Raw genomic sequence first — 22,649 nt, 5'->3', positions numbered from 1 at the left:
ACATAACAAGTATATATTTTTATCATTTGAAAATTTTATAGTTGATTAATTTTTTCTCACTAAATATGTATGTTTAAAATATTTTCAGCGTAAATTTATAATCTTTAATTAAAAAAAACTAAATATTTAATAATTTGACTAATTTTATATTAATTATTTATTTTTGCTTATATCATTAACACTCACTATTATTATTATTATTATATGTCATTTTTAATATATAAATTTTATCTTTTTTCTTAGAATACAATAGATGACAATACATATATTGAGATTATTTGTTAATAAAAAAATTGTCTATTATCAATTGTGTATTTATTATGCAGAACACAGTAAATTTTACTAACAATAAAATATTTTAACATTTTTTATACCAAATTTATCTTTAGCATCATATCAAATTTTAACTCTTGAAAAAAAAATCTTTAGACCTTAAATCATTTCACATTGAATATAACACCATTTTTTTATTTTAATTTCCTAAATACGATTTTTTTTAGAGCAAGTTAGTCGCAACTTTGACAAACTCTATAAAAATTATAGAGTTCGCTTTACCCCCAGTGAATTTCCTTCAACTTTTTTGAATTTCACGTTTTTAATTCATTTTAATCCATTATTATCATCTCCAAATAGTATATAGATCTACAAACAGTATATAGAAGTACACAAAAATACACAAACAACAAACATGACTTTTTCAAAGATTTTTTTAATTATAAATTAAAAAATAAACCATATTTAACCATAGCAACTATTATCATCGTCTCCAGAAATACACATATACACCGGAATAAGGCATATTTAACAAAGATTTTTTAATTATAAGTAGGGGTGGCAAAGCGAGCCTGTCCGCCCCAACCCGCCCCGTCCCGCCTAGGCCTGCCCCATAAACGGGATAGACCGGTCCGCCCCGTCAATTAAAATGGGTTCAAAATGGCAGTCCGCTCCACTTTATGGCGGATTGGCGGGTCGGCGGGTTAATCCGTTTGACTTTTTTTTAAATAAAATTCATTAAAATTAACAAAAAAATAATTAAAAAATAAAATACAATAAAAAATAGTCAAGTTATAAATAATTTTTTCACTTTTTTTTTAATTTTTAATTTCAATAAAATTGTTTAAAATAATATTTATCAATAGAATCATCTTTATTTTAAAAAATAAGTCACATAATTTGAACATATATATAAAATTGTAAAATAAAATAAATAAAATTAATAACTATAAGAAGAATAAAAACAAAAAATGAAAAAAATATTTAAAAATTTTATAATTATTAATTTTATAATAGTAATAACTCTTTTATTTAATAAAAAATAAATAAAAATTTTCGGCCCGGCGAGCCGTCCCGCTCCGCCAAAATCTGCAAATTTGGCGGTGCGGGTTTGGCGGGTTCCAAATCCTAGCCCGGCCCGTCTTTTTTAATGGGTTTAGCAGATCGGTCCGACGGATTCGACCTATTTTGCCACTCCTAATTATAAGTTGAAGGTAGTTTGCTGAGATAAGGCGAACTCTATAATTTTTATAGAGTTCACCGGGTGCGACGAATTTATTCCAAAAAAATCGTATTTAGAGAATTAAAATTTAAAAATAATGTTTAAAAAATATGAATTGTTTTTATTTTATTTCTGAAATAAATTCTAATTAATAGGACTTTATGTTTGTGCCTAATATCAATCTTATATCATAAAAAAAGTGAGTGAAGTAATTATTCCTTCAAAATTTAAACATAAACCGGTTAAAAAAGGTCATTGCTAGCGTGCTGAAACGTTTTTTTTTTCTGGCGGTGCTAAAAGTATGTGGCAGTGTGAGGTAGAGGACGCGTGTTTTCTTTGCTTCCATATTGCCGACATTTACTGACCCAAAGCTGATAGTGATCAGTTGGTGATGTATGCATAAAATTAGGTTAGTTGATAATGTTACGTTGATCATGCTAATTAAATTATTGGGCCTATGTTTGAAGACCCAGCAAGTGTTGGCAGCTATATTTGAGGGTGGCTTTTTTTCTTGTGTTATTGAACAAAAAAAGAAGTGAACATGATATGTGACACTAGAATGCTGTTTTTGCTTAACATTTTGGACCATGACAATTTTTTTGTTGAACATAAACATAATGTTGGATAATGAAAATACAGCTATGGTAATAATAAACAATAGAAATATAAAACTGAAGAAGATAAATAATAACAATAATAATAGTCCTTACTTATCTATTTTGTTCTAAGCCCATGTTATTGTGTTATGAAATTTTGTTCTATGAATGAAAGAAAATTAATAACCTTTATTTATCTGAGAAAAAAATCTATTTAGATATTTAATATGTCAAGTTTAATAAATTTAAATTTTTAAAATAAATAAATTGAAAATTTTAAACAGTAGTATTTTGAAGTTAAATATAACTGTTGAAAGTGTATGTTAAATCTAAAAATAATATTTAAATTTAAATTTTTTTAAAAATAACGTTTTTATAAATTTATTTAAATAGATATAATTCAAGTTATAAAATTTTAAAATTTGATATTTGCATTAAATAATTTGTTTAATAATTTAAATGGATATTATTTAATTTTTGGTTAAGTAATATTTATTTAATAATTACTTTGTTTGAAGAATAAATAATAGTTTATAATAATGGTTGTTGTTAAGTCTCATCGAGTTCTAGGAAGAAAATTTTAAAGTCCTTCTAAGTTATTGTTTTTGTTGTTTAACACGGGTACGGGTGAAAGTGAGACTTCGTGAGCCGTGGTTGATAAAGCTGAAGCTCGGCTCACGAAAATTGCGGTTGGCTAACAGCTGGAGTCGTTAACAATGAAGTCGAATTCTTAAGCCGACGGTCGACCGACCGAAAGCTTAGTAGCTCACTCGAGTACACGAGCTGGCTCAAATATACAATAGGAATTTAATCGATAATTCTATATGAATAAATTATAAGTTATATATTTTAAAGATGTTTAAAAAAGAATAATGTTGCATATTAATTATGTTATCGAACAAGTTTTGCTGACAAGCCCACGATTTTAAACTGAAAATACTACGACTAAATTTTTGAATTTATTTAATTTCAAAATTAAAAATAATTAAACTAAAAGAATTAAATATGTAAACAAATACTCTCCCTCTTCATTCAGCAATGACGGTGGCCCCCAACAGACATAGCGGCGGTTTAAGCTTAGCGGCGAAGGAGACAAGGCACGGCGGCTGTAGCAGTTCGACGGCGGCTAGGCAGAACGGCGGCAGTCCTTCATCCGCGTCTCCTATCTCGCACTCGTCCTCCCTCTCGAACGCATCTGTATCGGTCCTGGCCTCTGATGACTAGCAACTGCAGCGAGCTGGACGAGGTTGGCGGCGACGAGACGGGACACGAACGGCGTGCTCTAGGCCCGCAGTGATGAGGTGTGACCGTCTCTACTCGCATGGTGGCTCATAGTTCAGTTCTACTATTATTTTAAATTATGGCCAGTGCTACGGTGCTTAAGAGAAGTTTTTTCTGCCGGTGCTGAAAATGTGTGGCAAGGAGAAGGAAAGGACGCGTGGCACTGATGTCTCCCAAGTGCCGACAATTTCTGCGTTAAAGTTGATAGTGATGTATGCTGAAAATTTGGTTAGGAGAAAATAATCTTGTGTTAATGATGTCAATTATGTTATTGGGCCTATTTTTGTGGATCCAATAAATATTTGATCTCATTGTTTTTGTTATGCTATGGAACAAAAATAAAATAAATATAATATATATCACAGTGACAGTTTTTGTTTGATGGTTTGGGCCTTGAAATATGTTTTTTGGACATGAACCCAAAATTGGATCATGAAAATATTATAGTAGTAATAACCAATAAAAATATAAAATCAAAGAAAATAAATAAATAATAATAATAATAATAATAATAATAATAATAATAATAATAATAATAATAATAATAATAATAATAAAAGGGAGAAGATAGCTCTAAAATTAAGAATTTAGGATAGAAAGAGAGAAGATGTTTTTTATTGGTCTATGTTGTTGTAAAGTCCATGTTATTTAGTTCTGAAATTTTTTTCTTTGGAATAAAAAAATTTAATATCTTTATTTATTTGTAAAAAAGAATATTTGTTTAGATATTTAATTCTTTTAGTTTAATTATTTTTAATTTTGAAATTAAATAAATTAAGAAATTTAGTCGTAGTATTTTGAGTTTAAAAGCGTGGACTTGTCAGCCAAACTTGCTCCATAAGATAAATAATATACAAAATTATTCTTTTTTAAAAGTGCGTTGAAGTTCTTTAAACGGTGTATTTTAATGTTTGGCAATCCTTTTTTTCTAAACGCATAAGTGATTTACTAAAAGCCAAAAATTGTTGCTCCTGCGTTCACTTCAACGTGAGTTCACATTTTATTATTATTATTATTAGTATTATTATTATTGGTGTTTTCTAAAAGAGTTTTCATATTTGTTTCATTATCGGTGTTTTTCAAAAGAATTTTCATATTTGTTTCAAGTTATTTCAAATATTTTAATTTTTTTCAAATTTTAGTTTTTTTTTATATTTTAGTTGTTTTATTAATTTTGTTATTTTAATTATATTGTAATATGAATTATTGATCTTATTAAAAATGATAAAGTAAATAAAAAACTAATCATACATAACAATGGAATCATAAGTAATAATTAATAATAAATAAAAGAATACTAAGATTACTAATAAAATTATAGAATATTCTTTTGTTTGACATTGTAAAATTTATTATTATAACTTTTGTTCATTGTTTATTATTCTAATCTGTTATAATATGTATTATTGTTCCTATTGAAAATGATAAATTAAATAAAAAATTAGTTATAACAAATAATAATGAAGACATAATTAGTAAAAAATTAGAATCTAAAATAGTAAAGAAAATAAAATTACTAAGAGTACTCATAAAAAGTAGTAAAATATATTATTTTATATCTTATTTTTAATTTAATAAATAAATATTAATTTTTATTAAAAAATTATAATAAACTGAAATAAAATTTTATAAAAAATATTATATAAAAAATATACTAAAAAAAGTATAAAAAATGATTAAATATATTAAAAAATAATATTATAATTTAATATTATATTTTTTTGGTAATTAACTAATTATCTATCTAAAAATAATTTTAAGTAATATTATCCAAACAATTTCATGTTATCAAAATCAATTTTACAAAATCACTTTTACTCAAACTCCAGTTTGGCCAACTCTAATGCAAACACACACATAAGCATTGACATAAGTACCTTCTAAAAGTATATTGATAGAGATTGGGATTGAAACTTAAGAGATTAAAGTCAATATTACATATAGTGATTAGAGAGCAAAACTAAAATTATAATTCAGACATAAAATTGTAATAAGTTTAATATTTCTTAAAAATGAAGATGCAACAATTAAAATATTTGAGAGAAAAAATTGAAAGTTTAATAATAATTTTTTAATAACTAAGAATATTTTAATAAATATTCTCATTTTACATGTATATTTAATTTGAACTAAATAAAATATTAAGTAAGATATAACTAGATTTTACACCAAACATATCACAGAAAGTTAATATCTCAATTTCAAGTTCTTGTTGAAATGCAATGTAATAGTTATGGTGAAGCTAGTGAATTGGGTTGGGTGGGATGGGTAATAATCTATGAAGCATGGACACTTTGTTGAGTTGTCGTGTTCGTGTGTCGGACACATTACGGAGACAATAATGACCGACACTCTTCGATATGCGTATCTGCTGTATCCAACCGTGTCTTAACAATTTAAAAAAGTAAATCTTCTCCGGACACGTCTGAACACACCTAAATATCATCACGTGTCAGCGTGTCCAATCTTATTGTTAACATGTATTCTCAAAATAAGTTTAGATATAATATATTTTATTATTTATTAAAATCAAAATTATTTTAAATGCTTCATATAATTAAAATAAGACATTAAAAATAAGTAAAAAATTTAATTTATATTTTAATATCAGTAAGAATCAAAATATCTATTACAATTTATCTTTAAAATACTTTATGTTTTATATGTATGTGTGTCCCTGTTTCATGTAAGATTTAAAATTTGCGTCTCGGTATGTCTTTCGAAGAGCTTAAAAGCGAAAACAACACAAATAGCCAACACAGGAAGAATATGAAAGCACTCAACAACACAACATGGCAGCAACTATAAGAAGCACATATAGCAAGTAAAGCAGTAACAAGAACACAGCAAAATTTTAAGGTGGAAAACCCCGTCAATGCGAGAGGTCAAAACCACGGGTCGTCCAGACCGATGAAATTGCTCCACTATAATCGAATGAGATACAAGAAAGTCTCAAACAAAGCACAAACATGTGCATATAAGCATCCAAAACATGAAAGCACCAAAGCATGTGGATCGAACGGTTAAAGAATGAGAAACTGCTGATCCAAGGTTGTTACTCTGTCTAAAAAATGAGAAACCTAATTTCTCTCTTGTGAAGGCAATTTCTCTCCATGAAATTCTCCAATGAACATCTCCACCGACCATAATGAAGAACAAGATGATAGGAACATGCAGTTTAACCTTCAAACTGATCCAACGGTGAAAATTTGAGAAATTGCCGTTTGAAAATTTCTGCTTTGCGCAGAAAGGTAAATTCTATTTCTGACCTTCTCTGTCTCTTTGGTGGCTACTATCTTTTTCTCAGATGACCCCCAAAATTTGAGTTAGGGTTGTGGCACAATGAGTGCAAAGAATAACCATCAAAATTATGGGACGTTATGCATATTGTTTAAAACATGCCTAAGAGATTGAAGCGGTTACTCATTTGAAGGAGTGTTTATCTACCAGCTAATCTCGTGCCCGACTTGTTTAAGACATATCTTAGCCTGCACCGACTTCTTGACACCAGGTCGGCGCGTAGTAAGGCTCAATCTTCTGGACTAGGCCTTTCTTTTGGACCTGGGCCTTTATTACTGGGTCAGGGTATGAACATAAGTTTTTCTCAAAAATGTGTCATATTTTAATTGGTAATTATCTCAACTATAGTTGAGTTATTTTGTAATTTATAATTTCAGATGGGTAATTGTATAAATTTTTAAAATGTTTAAATTCTACCCCGTTAATTGAAGCACGTTCTGACGCGATCTCTTTCATCATTCTTTAACGTCTCATCGAATTCCCATGACTTGTAATTTCTCCGTTCTTCCCAGTATAGGCAGCGCCGACTTCATTCCTATTTCTTGTCCTCTCAGTGAATCCCCTTTTTTTGGCTATGACAGATGAATCACTCCATACCAACATCAACGTCGTTAGTAGTTAGTTCAGTTCTTAAATTTTTTATTTAAAAAATATATTCTTATTTAATTACATGATGGAATATATATTAATATGTAAAATGTAATATAACAAAATAAATCTATTCTAAATAATCAAAAATATATTTAAAACCATGAACATATAAATATAAAATTAAATTTTGTTCTCTAACCAAGTTAACATATTATTTATGATACATAAATTTTTTTAAAAATACATATATCATTAAAATTAATAATACAAATTTAAAATAATAACATGTCATATTTATTACTGTATTTTTAATAATGTTGTTATTTTTTTTAATTTACAATTTATTAGTCATTTATTATTTAATTAATAACAAAACAAATTATTTTTACGAAAAATTAAATTTTGTATTATCTTAGGGAAGAGACCAATATAATAATTTAAACAATAAGGTAAAAATAAAATTCTAAATAAAATTATTTAATATTAAAACTTTTTCATACAAATATAATTTGTATAAATATTTAAAAGATAAATATAAATATATGCATAAATTATATAAAACAGATAAATTGGGAGTATTCATGAAAAATAAATAATTATTTTTGTCTTCTTTTTTTATTTTAAACATATATTTTATATTTGTATCTTCAATATGTATACAGTTTATTCTTGTATTTAAAAATTTGAATATTAACTATTTTTTATTTAAGTTATCATTTTTATATTAATTTTTAAACTGATTTATTGGTCTCTTCTTTAAGATTATACAAAAAATGATTTTTCATAAAAATAATTTTTTTATCATTAATTAAATAATAAAGTACTAATAAATTGTAAATAAAAAAAATAAAAATAATATAAAAAATACTTGTACAAAATACGTGTTTCACATATTATTATTATTATTATTATTATTGTTATCATTATTATTGGTGAGACTAAGCCCAAACAGGAATACAGAATTTTTCTTCAACAAAAAATACAGCTTCAAAAAAAAATTTTGGGCTTCAAATCAAATTGGCCCAAATACTTAACCACATTAATTAACATAATTTACTACCTAACTTACTAATCACTTCCCCAACTTAAAGCCTGTTGTCTCTCTGCTTCCGTTACATATGTCTTGTCCTGGGAAACATTAATACACGCGTCCAACATCCATGTATTCCACCTTATTTCAGCATGAAAAGAAAATTCTTCATCTCATCACCGTAGCACTCCTCGTTAAAAAAAGGTCTACAACTTAAATTAAAAAAGACTTAATTATATTTTTTAATTAATGTGTAATGTACTAATATCACATTAAATGCTTTCAGATTTTGCATTGTGGTCTGTAAATGACTAAAAACTGCTCTCCTTCAAATAAACAGATGACACTTAATAAAAAATATCAACTAAATTCCTCATATGTAGAAAAAAATAATGTTCTCACCGTAGCATTCCCCATATGAGAATCTTATTATCTTAGAACTAGAAATAAACAAACAAAGGAGTTGCAACGTGTGCGTTGGGAAGCTCAACAACATCGTCTCATGTACAGTCAGCATCCCCCACGTGCTTCACGTTTGGCGTTCGTTCATCACTCGATGCATCGTGGATTGCAAAAAGCCTTCCATAGTTTTATTATAAAGATGTCATTTCAATTTTTTTTAACAATTAAAAAAATAAAAGTGTAATTTTTTATTATTAATTTTATAAATTAAATTTAAAATAAATATAAAAAATAATAAAAAATTAAAAATTATATTTTATATTCTTAATTTTTTTAACAATTAAAAAATTCATTTCTTTTCATTATTTATTTATGTTTATTTTTTATTATTTTATTATTTTTTTATTCGTTATATTTTTCATTTTTTTGTTATAGTATTTCATGGTTTCCTTATTTCAATACCAACTTCTAACCAAGATGATAATAATAATAATAATCATATTTTATTTAACAAAAAATTATATGATAGTTTAATGTATGAAATAAAAATAAAAATATAATCTATAATAAAATATTATTTATTTGTCACATCAAGTCTTATATAATTATATTAAATATATATTAAAATCAAATATAAATATAAATATAAAATATATTAAAAATAAATTAAATAATATATTTATACATAAATATATAATAATTAATTTTAATAAAAGATTTTAATATATAAATAATATTTTTATATTTTTATAACTAAGACAGATGATAATGATTATATACGACAATAACGATGTCAACGTCAAATGTTAATTAATTTCCTTCGATATATTTTAGGCACAACACCTAGGAAGGGCCCTCAAATATAAACCGTTGAACTTAGTCTATCACAGTCTTTATTCTATTAAAAATTAGCTACCAATGAGTAATTTATATTTACAATTAAATTTTATAAATAATATAATAAAATTAAATTTATATTTATAATAAAAATGAACAAAAATATGAGAATAAACTAATAGTTAATTTTTTATTTTACATATATATTGCTATAAAATTTGGCATTATATGTATATTTTAAAATTTTATACCCTGTCGTGGTATCCATGTACTGCACTGTGTAGTCTACACTGGATGGCAATCACACAATGCAAATTGCAAACGTTACACACAAAACACGTGCATGCACGTCTTTCTCCAATTCATGGAAGAACCGGTAATATTTATCTCTAATTGTTTAACCATATCCTAATTTAATGCCCACAAATTAAGCAGCCTATTATGTTATTGTTATTATTAAACCCAAACAATGGGGCAAAACCGCAAAAGCTCCAATTAAGCAGCTTGCTTCTATTGATGACTTGATCTTTTTTGTGTCTGATGACTTGATCTAACCTAATTTTTTTTTGTGAGTTAAAAGAAAATAAATAAAAACTAAGAGCGAGAAAAAAATAAGAAACTGTTTAAAAAAGGCAATTTTGCTGAATACTACTTTTAAATTCTTTTTAAGGTAACGGAAGCTTCACTTGGAGAGAAAGGGTCTTCATTGCGGTCTTTGCCATGATGTCTGCTACTATATTTACATCTCTCAAGATCAACCGAAGATCAGCACGCTATTTTCAACACATGATATCTCGAATTTTTAACACCAAAAAATCAATAAACCCAGAGCAATTTTGTAAATTATTGACAATAGTAAAAGCCTCTACACAATCTGTCTCACATATAATGTCTCTTTGTCCCGAGTCCCATGCTAAAACAAAGCCTCTCCATATAGCAAACAACTCTCCTTGCAAAATGCTACGACTCTCAATTGTTCCCAGACATTGCCACATTCCCTTCCAATCTCTGCTAACACAAGCAAAACCAACTCGAGCACCACTGCCAAGATAGCTAGCATCACAATTAATCTTAAAGGTACCCACTGAGGGGAATCCAAGAGCCACTAATGGTTGAGGGGATAGACAGTCGTTGCAACTCAAAAATATTTCGGAGCTCCTTTTCTAAAGACAAAGCCATACCAATCACCTTGTCTGTGGTCCAATGGTCGTGAGGATGAAAGATCTCGTTATTCCTCGAACGCCAAATCCACCAGAGACCAGAAAAGAATCTAAAGGGGCGCTGTTTGCTATTATGTAAGAACCAACTCATCAAATCTACTGGTTGATCGGAGATCCCTAGAGCTTGTCAAACAAGTTGGGCTTTTGGACAATCCCGAATACAATGTAATACCGATTCCTGACCTGAGAAACATCGTAGACAGCTATCCGTGTGCGAAATGTCCCTCCTAAAATGAAATGCAGCAGTAGGAAGAGCCTCCCGAAGACATAGCCAGGTAAAAAACTTGTGCTTTTCCGGAACATGTTGACGCCAAAGCCAAAGCCAATTACCCCTATCCTCCCAACTAAACATCTTCTTACTGAGCCACAAATAACCATTATGAGCATCATAAACCTTTGAAGCCGCACCAGTCCAACACCAACCGACCTCTGAATCAGCTTGAACATCTGGGTTGTAAGAGTTAATGTTGCTCTGCAGAGACTGATTCAGAGGAGAATAGATATTCTCAAGGCTCTGTCCAGATGACCAAAGGTCCAAGATCCTGAGACCCGAATCAGAAATGTGAACATAATCCATCTCCTGACACAGTCGCCCCTCTATTCTCCATTTAGAAAACTAAAAGTTCTGTTCCAAATCCCTAATGCACCAAATAAAACCTTCCTTCAGGATATCCCAAGCTCGACATATACTCTTCCAAACATAAGATCCCCTTTCTCGAGACCGACTAAGACAATCATCCTTAGAAGAATGGTATTTTTCCGTCAACAGTTGAACCCATAGCTTATCGGGATGGTGAAAAAGTTGCCCAACTAGTTTTCCAAGAAGAGCAATATTGGCACAAAAATGATCTCTAATTCCCAGACCTCCAAACTTCTTAGGGGTGACCAACACTTTCCAGTTAACTAGATTTAGGCCTCTACCATCAGCTTAATCCTTCCATAGAAAGTTTCGCATCATGGATTCTATCTTATTAGTTACCCCTTTATGGAAGAGAGATACTTGCATACGATAAGTAGGAATCGCAGTCACTACCGAGTTGAGCAAACAGAGTCTACCTGCATTATTAAGCAATCTCTCTTTTCAGCTGGCTAGCCTTCCTCGAATCTTGTCCAGAACATCATTGAAAGTTGCGCGTGTCACCCGAGAGTGATTAAGGTTCACCCCTAAATACTTGCCCAAGTTCTGGACAAATCTGATGGAGGAGACTCCAGTGAAAATCTCTTTTCTTGTCGCTGAAACATTTCTAGAGCATAGCGCTTTAGATTTCTCCACATTAACCTTCATCCCAAAGGCTCTGCAGAAATTTTCTAAAGCTACCATTACAGTTTGAATTTGCTGTTTTTCAGCTTTACAGAAAAGAAACAAATCATCAGTAAACATCAAATGAGAAATTCTTGGACTCCTCTAGAAACCGCAACCGACTTCCACAAGCCGTTATCAACTTGCTGATTAATAGAACAAGACAATCTCTCTATACACAACACAAACAGATACGGTGATATAGGATCTCCTTGCCTAAGACCCCTGCTCGGAGTGAAGCTATTTAATCTATCCCTATTCCAGAGGATAGATAGTGAGGAAGTAGTGACACAACGCATAATCAGATTGACTGTCGGAGGAGGAAAGCCAAAACTCACCAGGGTTTGTTTCAGAAATCCCCAATCCACTCTATCGTACGCTTTCTCCAGATCAATCTTAAAGGCCAGGGTGCCTTTCTTTGACTTTGTCTTCTTCATGAAATGGAGAACCTCTTGTGCTACAATGATGTTGTCTGGGGTTTCTCTCCCCGGGATAAACCCTCCTTGAAGGGGCCCAATAATCTCTTTGAAATGGGAACGAAGTCTATTGACCAGGACTTTCGTTATAACTTTGTAAACCACATTACAGAGACTAATTGGTCGAAAATCCTTCATAGAAACTGGGTTTTCTACCTTCGGAATAAGAACCATAAGAGTTTCCATCATCCTTAGATCCATATCCAAATCAGAGAACGCATGACGAACCATAGTCCAAACATCAAAACCAACAATCTCCTAGTATTCTTTAAAGAATAAAGCTTGAAACCCATCAGGGCTCGGCGCCTTAAAAGAATGCATACTGAAAATGGCCGACTTAACTTCTTCCAGAGTAACTGGCGCTGTGAGGCTACAACAGGCTTCATCATTCAGGGAAGGTAGCGGCACATCACCAAGACAACCTAAGTCTACATCCTCCGACTGGCAGAATAGGTGTTTATAAAAGGATTCAGCTTCCCTTCTAAGGACATCCGGGTACGTTTCCCATACCCCATCTTGAAGAAAGAGATCATGAATCTTATTATGTTTTCTCCGCACAAGAGTCTGGACATGAAAGAATTTGGTATTTCTATCCCCAAAATTTACCCACTGCTCTCTAGATTTTTTGAAACCATAAAAGTTCCTCCTGCACAAGCGTGTTATTAAATTCCTCAATCAGTTGTTTTTCTTTTTGCCGCATAGACAAATCCTCCATTACTTCAAGTCGCTTCTGAAGGAAATTAATCTAACCTAATTGAATTTCTTATAAAAGAGATATGAAATTTAAGTTTTAATAATTTTTTATGTATTTATTAATATAAAACATTTTAAAAATTCTATTAATAATAATAATAATAATCAGAATAAGGCAATAGTTATGGTGAATTACGTTGCTAGATTGTTTTGCTCTAAAATATAATGTGAAAATTAACTCATATTGTTGATGGTTATGTCGGAGATAACATAAAAAGTTGTTTTTTTTTTATTTTAATTTTTCTGTATTTATAAACTCTATCTTGTTTCTTCTTTAAAAAAAATAATAATCTTGATATATATACTTTAAGTACATGTTAACTATATAAATAGTATACATAGATAATAGGTGGAAACTCAGTTAACGTGAAATTAATAGTTAAAAATTAAATAAAAATTTAGTCAAAATCAATTAACGACTCTCAGTTATCAATAGGGGTGGCAACGGGGCGGGTAAATGCGAGTTTTTGTTCTATCCGACCCCGCTCCACCGTACAACAACCCGCATAGAACTCGTCCCGCTTCTATCCGCGAGTAGTAAAACATTGAACCCTAACCCGCCCCTATGGGTACTCGCCCCGCCCCTATAATTATTAAAATCCAATAAATAAAATTAAATTTCAAAATTTATATAGCCATTATCACATACATAACATAAATTAAAGTAAAAATTTAAATATGATACAATATTATTAATCATTTACTAATTATTTTACATATATTATATATTAAAATTATATATATTATAAATATAGCGGGGCAGGTAGGGGCGGGTATTAATTAAACCCGACCCCATCCCGCCCCTCCCAAGAACTTGTCCCGATGCGGGGCGGGTAAAGCAGGTAGGGACGGGGTGGGTACCCGCAGATTCGTGTGGTATTGCCATCCCTAGTTATTAATTTCATATGAAGTTGACTGTACCTGAGTTTTCACCTAGATAATATGCATTAGATAATTATTGAATTAAATTTTAACAAATACTATATGAAGGGAAAAAGATTTTCTAAAGTGACAAGCTAGTAAAGTAATAAAGTAATATTTTAATCATTTTTAAATTTGTAACATTTATTATTTGTGAGTCTCAGCATCTTAATTCAAGAGTGATTATTGATGTATTTTTTTTTAAAGTAACAATATAACTTTAGAAGAGCCAAATCCCATATGAAACCCTCTTTCTCTATATCTCTCTCTCTATATATATATATATATAATAAATTAATTTTGTATTATTTACTTGTTTATTTAAATATTTATAATAAAATATTTTAAAAATAATGTAAACAAGTTCACAATGTTTCCGTGATATATATATATATATATATATATATATATATATATATATCACATAGAAAACTTAAGTGAATTGATGTATCACATAGAAAACTTAAGTGAATTGATGTAAAAAGTATTCACAATTATTCATAAAATATTAATCCCTATATACTACATACGATGAGAATTAATTAGTCTTCTCTTAGAAAATTTCAAGCTGGGGGGGGATGAAATTTCAAATTTGTGTATATGACAATCATCATCCGCGTATACTACACCAACAGAGCTCAAACTAAATCAGAGCATTAACTAACATATATTTTAAAAGTATATATTAACATTATTATAAATAAAAAAGTTTTAAATTTTTTATTTTAATAAAAATAAAATAAATACCTTAAAAACTTAAGTTTCGTATAATTTTATAAAAATATTTTTATTAATAATTTTAATATGCGCCTAAACCCTAAAAATAATTTATAAATACTTTAGTAAAACTTTTTTTATGAAAATTATAAAACAATTATATACATGTATTATCAAATTAATAAAAGATTTTAATTTTTTATTATTTTAAATTTTAAATATTGTATAAATATAAATATTTAATTTGAAGATAATTTATATAATATAAAAAGGGAATTAAAAGGATTGGTGTTCAATTTTTTTTAAATATTGTTTATTATATATAATTTATAAAAAAATATTATTTCTAAGATTTAAAGAAAGGTCTTTTTAGATGTAGACATGTTATAAAAAAATTATTTTTATTTAAAAATATTATTATTCTCTTTAAATTTTTAAGTTATATTTTTTAAGTGTGACTAAATAAATATTTTTAAAAAGTGATATTTTTGATATTTTTATTAGAATAAATACTAAATTATAAATTAATTGTGATTTTAATTAATTCAATATTTTTTAATTTTATACGTATTTAATAAATAAAAAAGTGAATCAATAGGTATTAACGTGTTTATTGATACACTAAAACTAAATCCTAATATTAGTCCATAAGGTTCATGACTTTACCATTTTGGCTATTCGTATGCAAAATTTATTATACTGGTTTCGAGATTTAACATTAAACATTATATTAGTTTTTGGATTCTTTTTGTTGTTGAGTCAACGAATAGAATGTCAAAGTAATTTTGACTTGTCACACTAGACACATATTTAAATAATATCGTTTTATTTTAGCTTTTAAATAAGACAAAAACGAAATTATTTTAAAAAATAAAAAAGATAAAACAGTTTGCACGTCATATAAACTATTTTTCATATTTTTTTACCTTGTTTAAGCATAAAAACAAATTACGTTATTTAGCTCTATGTTTAATATAGTAAATTAGGGCCAACTCAGTACTTAATTTTTTAATTTAGTATTAAAAAGAGTCTAAAAGTCAATATTGTACCTAAAACTAAATCTCCATGACTAGTATAAAAGTATAAAAAATTATAAATTTGAGGGACTAAAACGATAAAAATTGTAAATATAAAAAGCCACTTTAAAAATTTAGTCATACACCATATATATATATATATATATATATATATATATATATATAAGTCAAATAATAATGTCACTTCTAATTTTTACGATCTACTTCTCACGTTTGTTTGCTTGTTTATTTATTTTTTTTGCATTATATTCTATATAAAATTGTTAAAAAAATATTATCAAAAATAGAAATAATATTATCAGTTATCCATAAATAATTGAATTATGTGGAATTAGATAAAATATTAGCAGGGAGTCAAAAATATTTACACAATAAAATAAGACTAAAATAAAATTAAAAAAAAAAGGTTAAACTGAAATTTACATATAATTTACATGTAAAAAATTTAAATTAGGAGAATCATTGCCCCTTCTTTATAATGTAGCTTCGCCCTTAATAATAGTGTTTTTTTTTTATTTCAAACAATTCAGATTAGATTAGTCAAATTTTTGTTACATAACTCCAATATTTGATTATCCAATTATCCATAGAGGAAAAAGAAGACGAGAAAAGGAAAAAAAGATTGTATGATAAGATAATAGTTAAACTGCTGTTATTATTAGTAATTAAAATCTAATATTTTTTAGGGTGGTTAGAATCTACGTATCAGTCTATATTCTACAATTAAAACGATGGTGACTTTCAACATTTTTGAAAGACGAAATAATCTTTGTATAAATTGTTCATTGACTCTTTAAACACAGTTCTTAAAAACTTGTCTAATCTCTACGGCGACGCTTACAGATACAGTTGCTGTTCAATCGTAACTAACACGTCTAAACCTCTTCTTCCTCTTAACGTTTCTTCTCATTCTTTTCCTCTCTCTTCCGATGCTTCAACCTTAAAAAGCAACTCTTTTTCCGTTCAATTTTTTCATTTTCCTGATCTGGGTTACCTTCAAAATTTCCTCTTTGGAACAATCTTCAATGACTCTTCTCCTTCCACTCACTGCACTTTGATAAAAGAAATCGTTTTTTTTCCATCTGGGTTCTTCTTCTTTTGGATCATTCTGTTTTGGAACTGAAGATGGTGAAGATGGGTACCAAAAAGTTGAGTTTTTTGCTGTGTGTTTGGGTTTTGGTATTTGGGTTTTGTTATGGTAGGTTTGTGGTGGAGAAGAACAGCTTGAAGGTGACTTATCCGAAATCGTTGAAGGGTAGTTATGAGTGTGCAATTGGGAATTTTGGAGTTCCAAAATATGGAGGAGTAATGGTTGGTTCTGTGGTGTACCCAAAGGCGAATCAGAAGGGTTGCAAGAGCTTCAGTGATGTTGATATTTCGTTTCAAACCAAGCCTGGAAGCTACCCCACCTTTGTTCTTGTTGATCGTGGTGGTAAGAGATTCTTATAAATTTTGAGTACCTCTTTCTAACTATATTGAATTTTCTTACTAGTCCAAAAGGGGAAAAAAAATCTAATTTGCTAGTTTAGTCATCTATATGTACTATTATATCAGGTGTGGAATTTGCAGTGGATTTGAGTCTATAAAGGAAAGATTAGTGGAAGTTTTGTAAAAAAATATCTTGGGTTTTGTTTTATTGGCTGCTTGCGTAAGATGGGTTACATGCTGTCTTAGGATTTATGGTAGTTATTACTTTTTAGTGTGTAGTGAGGTGGTGTTGTTTTATTTTGCTCTTATTATGCTTTTCATTATGTAGCATGGAAAATGGAAAGTTGGGGGTAACTTATTAATTAATTGGTTTTCCATTTTAATACCAACTTTGGATCAAAAGAAAAATTGCATTTAGTGTTCAGATCAAGGATGCTGAGTTTATTTGGTTTCTTAAAAAATGCGCTTTAGTAATAGAACCATGATAAACAGAATGAAATTTATCTATTTATTTATTTATTTATTTTTCTGTGCCTTTTTTACTATTTTATCTCTCGGATTATGTTGTGTCAAATTGATGATATCCACGCATTGGTTACTTACATATTCAACACAAGAATGGCTCTGGTCAATGATTTTTATTGTGGTAAATTTTGTAGATTGCTTCTTCACTTTGAAGGCATGGAATGCGCAGAATGCTGGAGCCGCAGCTATTCTTGTAGCTGATGACAGGTCGGAAACATTGATCACAATGGACACACCTGAAGAAATGAATGCTGGAAAAGGCGATTATGTCGAGAAGATTACTATTCCGTCTGCCCTCATCAGCAGATCACTTGCTGATAAAATCAAGGACGCTCTCTCAAATGGTGAGATGGTTAACATTAATCTTGATTGGACTGAGGCTCTTCCACATCCTGACGAGAGAGTCGAGTATGAGTTGTGGACAAATAGTAATGACGAGTGTGGGCCGAAATGTGACAATCTAATCGAGTTTCTGAAGGACTTTAAAGGTGCAGCACAGCTACTTGAGAGGAAAGGGTTTACTCAGTTCACCCCTCGCTATATAACTTGGTATTGTCCCGAAGCATTTCTTTTAACCAAGCAGTGCAAGTCACAGTGCATAAACCATGGAAGGTACTGTGCTCCGGATCCCGAGCAAGATTTCAGTAAAGGGTATGATGGCAAAGATGTTGTTATTCAAAATTTACGACAGGCTTGCTTCTATAAAGTGGCAAATGCAAGTGGAAACCCTTGGCAATGGTGGGACTATGTGACTGACTTTGCAATCCGTTGCCCGATGAAAGACAATAAGTTCACTGAAGAGTGTTCAGATAAAGTTATAACATCTCTTGGTAGGTTTGACATTCCATGTTTCTTCACATACATTTTGCGGCATGCTTGTGTTTTTGCTTTGGTGTTTGATGTCTTGTTTGTGATTAATTTTCCCAAGTCAGCAGAAAGAGGATCAATGTGTTTTTCATTTCTCATAGCATTAATATAATTTCTTAGTTTCAGTTCTCTCTAAATGATTTTGTATCCAGGAATTTCGTTTTTCTTTAAATGCCCGAAGTATTGATGTATATGCTGAGACCAAATTTATATCATTTTGCCATTTTCTGAGACCAAAGAATTATGTACCTTTGTCCTTTGCCATACTGTTAATCGTTTTCACTCTTTTTGGTTAAGTTTTTGACTTTTCTTTAGTGATATCAAATGATTTGGGCGACATGGTTTATGACATCATTCTAGAAGAAAATTGCTTCATTTATTTATTTACTTTGTCTGCCATTTACTTTACAGGTGCTAATCTGAAGAAGATTAAGGAGTGTGTTGGTGATCCTCATGCTGATGTTGAAAACCCTGTTCTCAAGGCTGAACAGGATGCACAGGTTGGTACTCTAAACTCAAAACTCTTTAAATGTTCTTATGTGCTTGTTTTTATCAATGAATACATTCTTTCATTTGTGCTTATATTGCATTTTGTTCTGACTTTGGTTTCAGATCGGAAAAGGCTCTCGTGGTGATGTCACTATACTGCCTACTCTTGTTATAAATGACAGACAGTATAGAGGTATGAGGCAGCTCTATTAACATCTTGACGGCTATTTGACCATGTTCGATTTTATAATTCTTTCTTTTACGGTTTTACTCGATTTTAGGTAAGCTGTCAAGAGCAGCAGTTCTCAAGGCAATCTGTGCTGGTTTCCAAGAGACTACTGAACCGTCAATATGCTTAACTCAAGGTCTTTTCTTTCGCTCCTTTATAATTTCTCTGTTTATTAAATTTGCACATTAAAGTCATCTGTGAAAAATGTTCTTGATTATTCTTTGCAGACATGGAAACAAATGAATGTTTGGAAAATAATGGTGGTTGCTGGCAAGACAAATCTGCTAACATTACTGCATGCCGGGTATTTGGTTAACTGAACCTTGTCAGGCACATTGTTAATTATCGTTTTTTATGTTATTGCTTAATATGGAGTTTTTATTGCCTAACTATCTGCATATCTTACAGGACACTTTCCGAGGAAGAGTATGTGAATGCCCTATTGTACAAAATGTGAAATTTGTTGGTGATGGATATACACACTGTGAAGGTAAGTTGGCTTCTGAATGTAGATAAATTCTCCATTTGGTGCATTGCAAAATCCATTGACACCAAAAAGAATACAAACAGAAAATAAATGTGTTTCCAAAGATTAATGAGCTTTTCGCTTTAGTCTTTAAATAAAAAGCAATCAACATCTCGTTACTTTGATCCATGTTATAAAGACTCTGCAAAACCTTTTATTGGGGGTCGATGGGCTTATACAATTCTTAGAGATGGTGGTTGAATCTTGATTGGGTTGTTTGACTCCTCCAATTAGAACAAGGCTTTAGTAGTAATAGTTGTTAACTGTCATGTTACCTAATTTCTTTTCCATCCTTGACTTCAAACTTCTTTAACAGCTTCAGGAGCCTTGAGGTGCGCAATCAACAATGGAGGTTGCTGGAAGGGAACCCAAGAGGGAAAGGTTTACTCGGCTTGCATTGTAAGTTATCATGTGCAGCTTTTTGTGCATTTTCTTGGTTGGGAGCGGTCGCAAAAGGCCAATATGCTAGAGATATTAACTGTCATCGGTTTTCGGGATTGATCATGCAGGATGATCACACGAAAGGTTGCAAGTGTCCACCTGGGTTCAAAGGCGACGGTATCAACAAATGTGAAGGTACTTGCTGTTGTAAATTCAGTGAATTATTCTAGCATCCGGCTAATAGCAAACACATTTTTGTAGGAGTTACTAGTCTAGTCAAATTCTGATAAGGCATGTTGTATCTTTTTGTGTTGTTGATTATGTTGCAGATATTGATGAGTGTGAAGAAAAATTAAAGTGCCAATGCCCACAATGCAAATGCAAGAACACTTGGGGAAGTTATGAGTGTAAATGTGGTAGCGGTTTGTTCTACTCACAAGAGAATGATGTTTGCATGGGTAAGATTTTTTTATTATTTCAATCTACTTTTGAGAATTTCTTTTTCTATCTGGGAAGTGTCAAGTTTTTCTCTAGGAAGAAATTGATCAGATCCAAACTTGCATTCAACAATAGTTTATTTATTATTCATTATTTTGTTTTTCAATGAATTATTTTTCATTATTTTCTTATCTATCAATGCAGGTAAGTACACTGCTTCAATGTCTGGCGGGAACTTTATCGGAATGATCATCCTCGTTGCGGCTGTTGCTGGTATTGCTGGATATGCATTTTACAAGATTAGAATCCAGGTATGGTTCTTGCAGGCTTGATCTTTAGTCCTTTAAAAATGTGTTAATGCCAGATTGAGACAGCAGACTACTTTCTCCATTTTGATATAACTGTCAAAAACAGATGATCATTTAAATCACGAACAAGGTTTTGAAAGTTAGAGGTTTAAATGTTTTAAGGTTCAGCCGAGATTCAATTCGGATATAATAGAATACTACATTTTTATATAAATATATGTATTTTCCAAAAAAAAATTTAACCGATTTTCTCATAAAAAAACCCTCATCGATTCAACTGATTCACCGGCTTTTGACCACCTTTACTTGTTTTTTGACCCATTTTTGCAGCCGTTTTTTTTTTTTTTTGCCTAAACCGGACTGTGGAGGTGACCGGTTCTTGGTTGAACTGGCCTGTTTGGTCTGGTTTTCAGAACCATGATCACGAATAAATTGAGGTTGCTACGGAAAAAAAAACCTAATTAATGTTATCTTGACTAGTGTATTAATAGTCATGTCTGTGCCTATTAATAGTGTATTTATTATTTAATAATAGCTCTTCTATAAATTAAATAATTTTAATAATAAATATAAGGTTAGTCAAGATTATTAGTATTTAGATTACCTCTAGGAGGTTTTGCGTTCCAAGTCTTATAATTAATATCTTATGGGAAAAAAATTATGCCCCAAATATCTCATATCCCCATTATAACAGTAGAAGTAGATATTATCTAGAATGAAACTAGAGTTTTATCAACACATGTAAGATATATTAGATCAGGGGGAGTAATTAAGAACCTTAGTTGAAGTGGCTCTACTATTGTCTTCTAAAAGAGTCTTGTTATAACCAAAGATGCCTAATATATCAAAAATGTTGGTTGAATTTGATTTGATTTTGTATAATATTATGATTTTGTGCAGAGATATATGGATTCTGAGATAAGGCAAATCATGGCTCAATACATGCCCTTGGACAATCAACCTGAGGTCCCCAGTCAACTCCATCATGATATCTAGAACATCTTGGTGTCCTCCATTTATGGAGTTGATTAAAATGAATCGTTGGAAAACACTAGAGCTGTTTACTAAGGAAGATGATTAAGCCCATGCTATATTTGAGGCTCTTAGTAGCATGCTCAGGGAGTTTAGTATGATCATCCTTTCTGGTCATTTTCCCCTTGTATTTAAAACCTCTCTCTCTTTCTCTCTTTAAGTGGATAGTGTCCGCTTTTTGTTATGAGTATTGTAAATTTTGAATACTAAATGGTTGACATTATGCATTCTTCTCTTTCTAGTGTAGTTAGTATCTTAATGTCATTCTCATGGGCATCCCTTCTTTTGTCTCCTTTATGTGAGTATGTTTACTAATAACATAGTAGTAAATGTATTTTAAATAAAATTGGCAGGTCTCTTTTTGTTGAGTTACAAGTTAAACTTGTCTTTATGAGTTAATATAAGCCATTTTGATAAAACTAGTCTATTCAAAGGTTACCAGTATAAGGACATACTTATATCATATGTTC

General features: G+C 30.1%; 1 protein-coding gene across 1 annotated transcript; it reads left to right on the top strand.

Moving 5' to 3' along the window:
- The first annotated feature begins 16,760 nt into the window (after window positions 1–16,760).
- LOC130974364 (vacuolar-sorting receptor 1-like) lies at window positions 16,761–22,438 on the top strand. The gene is made up of 12 exons (XM_057899214.1): window positions 16,761–17,388; window positions 18,044–18,739; window positions 19,188–19,276; window positions 19,389–19,458; window positions 19,547–19,630; window positions 19,722–19,798; window positions 19,903–19,984; window positions 20,337–20,419; window positions 20,530–20,596; window positions 20,731–20,859; window positions 21,044–21,150; window positions 22,048–22,438. The coding sequence occupies exons 1-12, from the start codon at window positions 17,082–17,084 to the stop codon at window positions 22,141–22,143; spliced, it is 1,887 nt and encodes a 628-aa protein (XP_057755197.1). The 5' UTR covers window positions 16,761–17,081; the 3' UTR covers window positions 22,144–22,438.
- Window positions 22,439–22,649: the final 211 nt, after the last annotated feature.

Source organism: Arachis stenosperma, chromosome 4 (genome assembly GCF_014773155.1).
Source record: "Arachis stenosperma cultivar V10309 chromosome 4, arast.V10309.gnm1.PFL2, whole genome shotgun sequence".
Classification (NCBI taxonomy): domain Eukaryota; kingdom Viridiplantae; phylum Streptophyta; class Magnoliopsida; order Fabales; family Fabaceae; genus Arachis; species Arachis stenosperma.
Note: the sequence above shows the minus strand (reverse complement) of the source record. Positions and strands in the feature narration are given on the sequence as shown.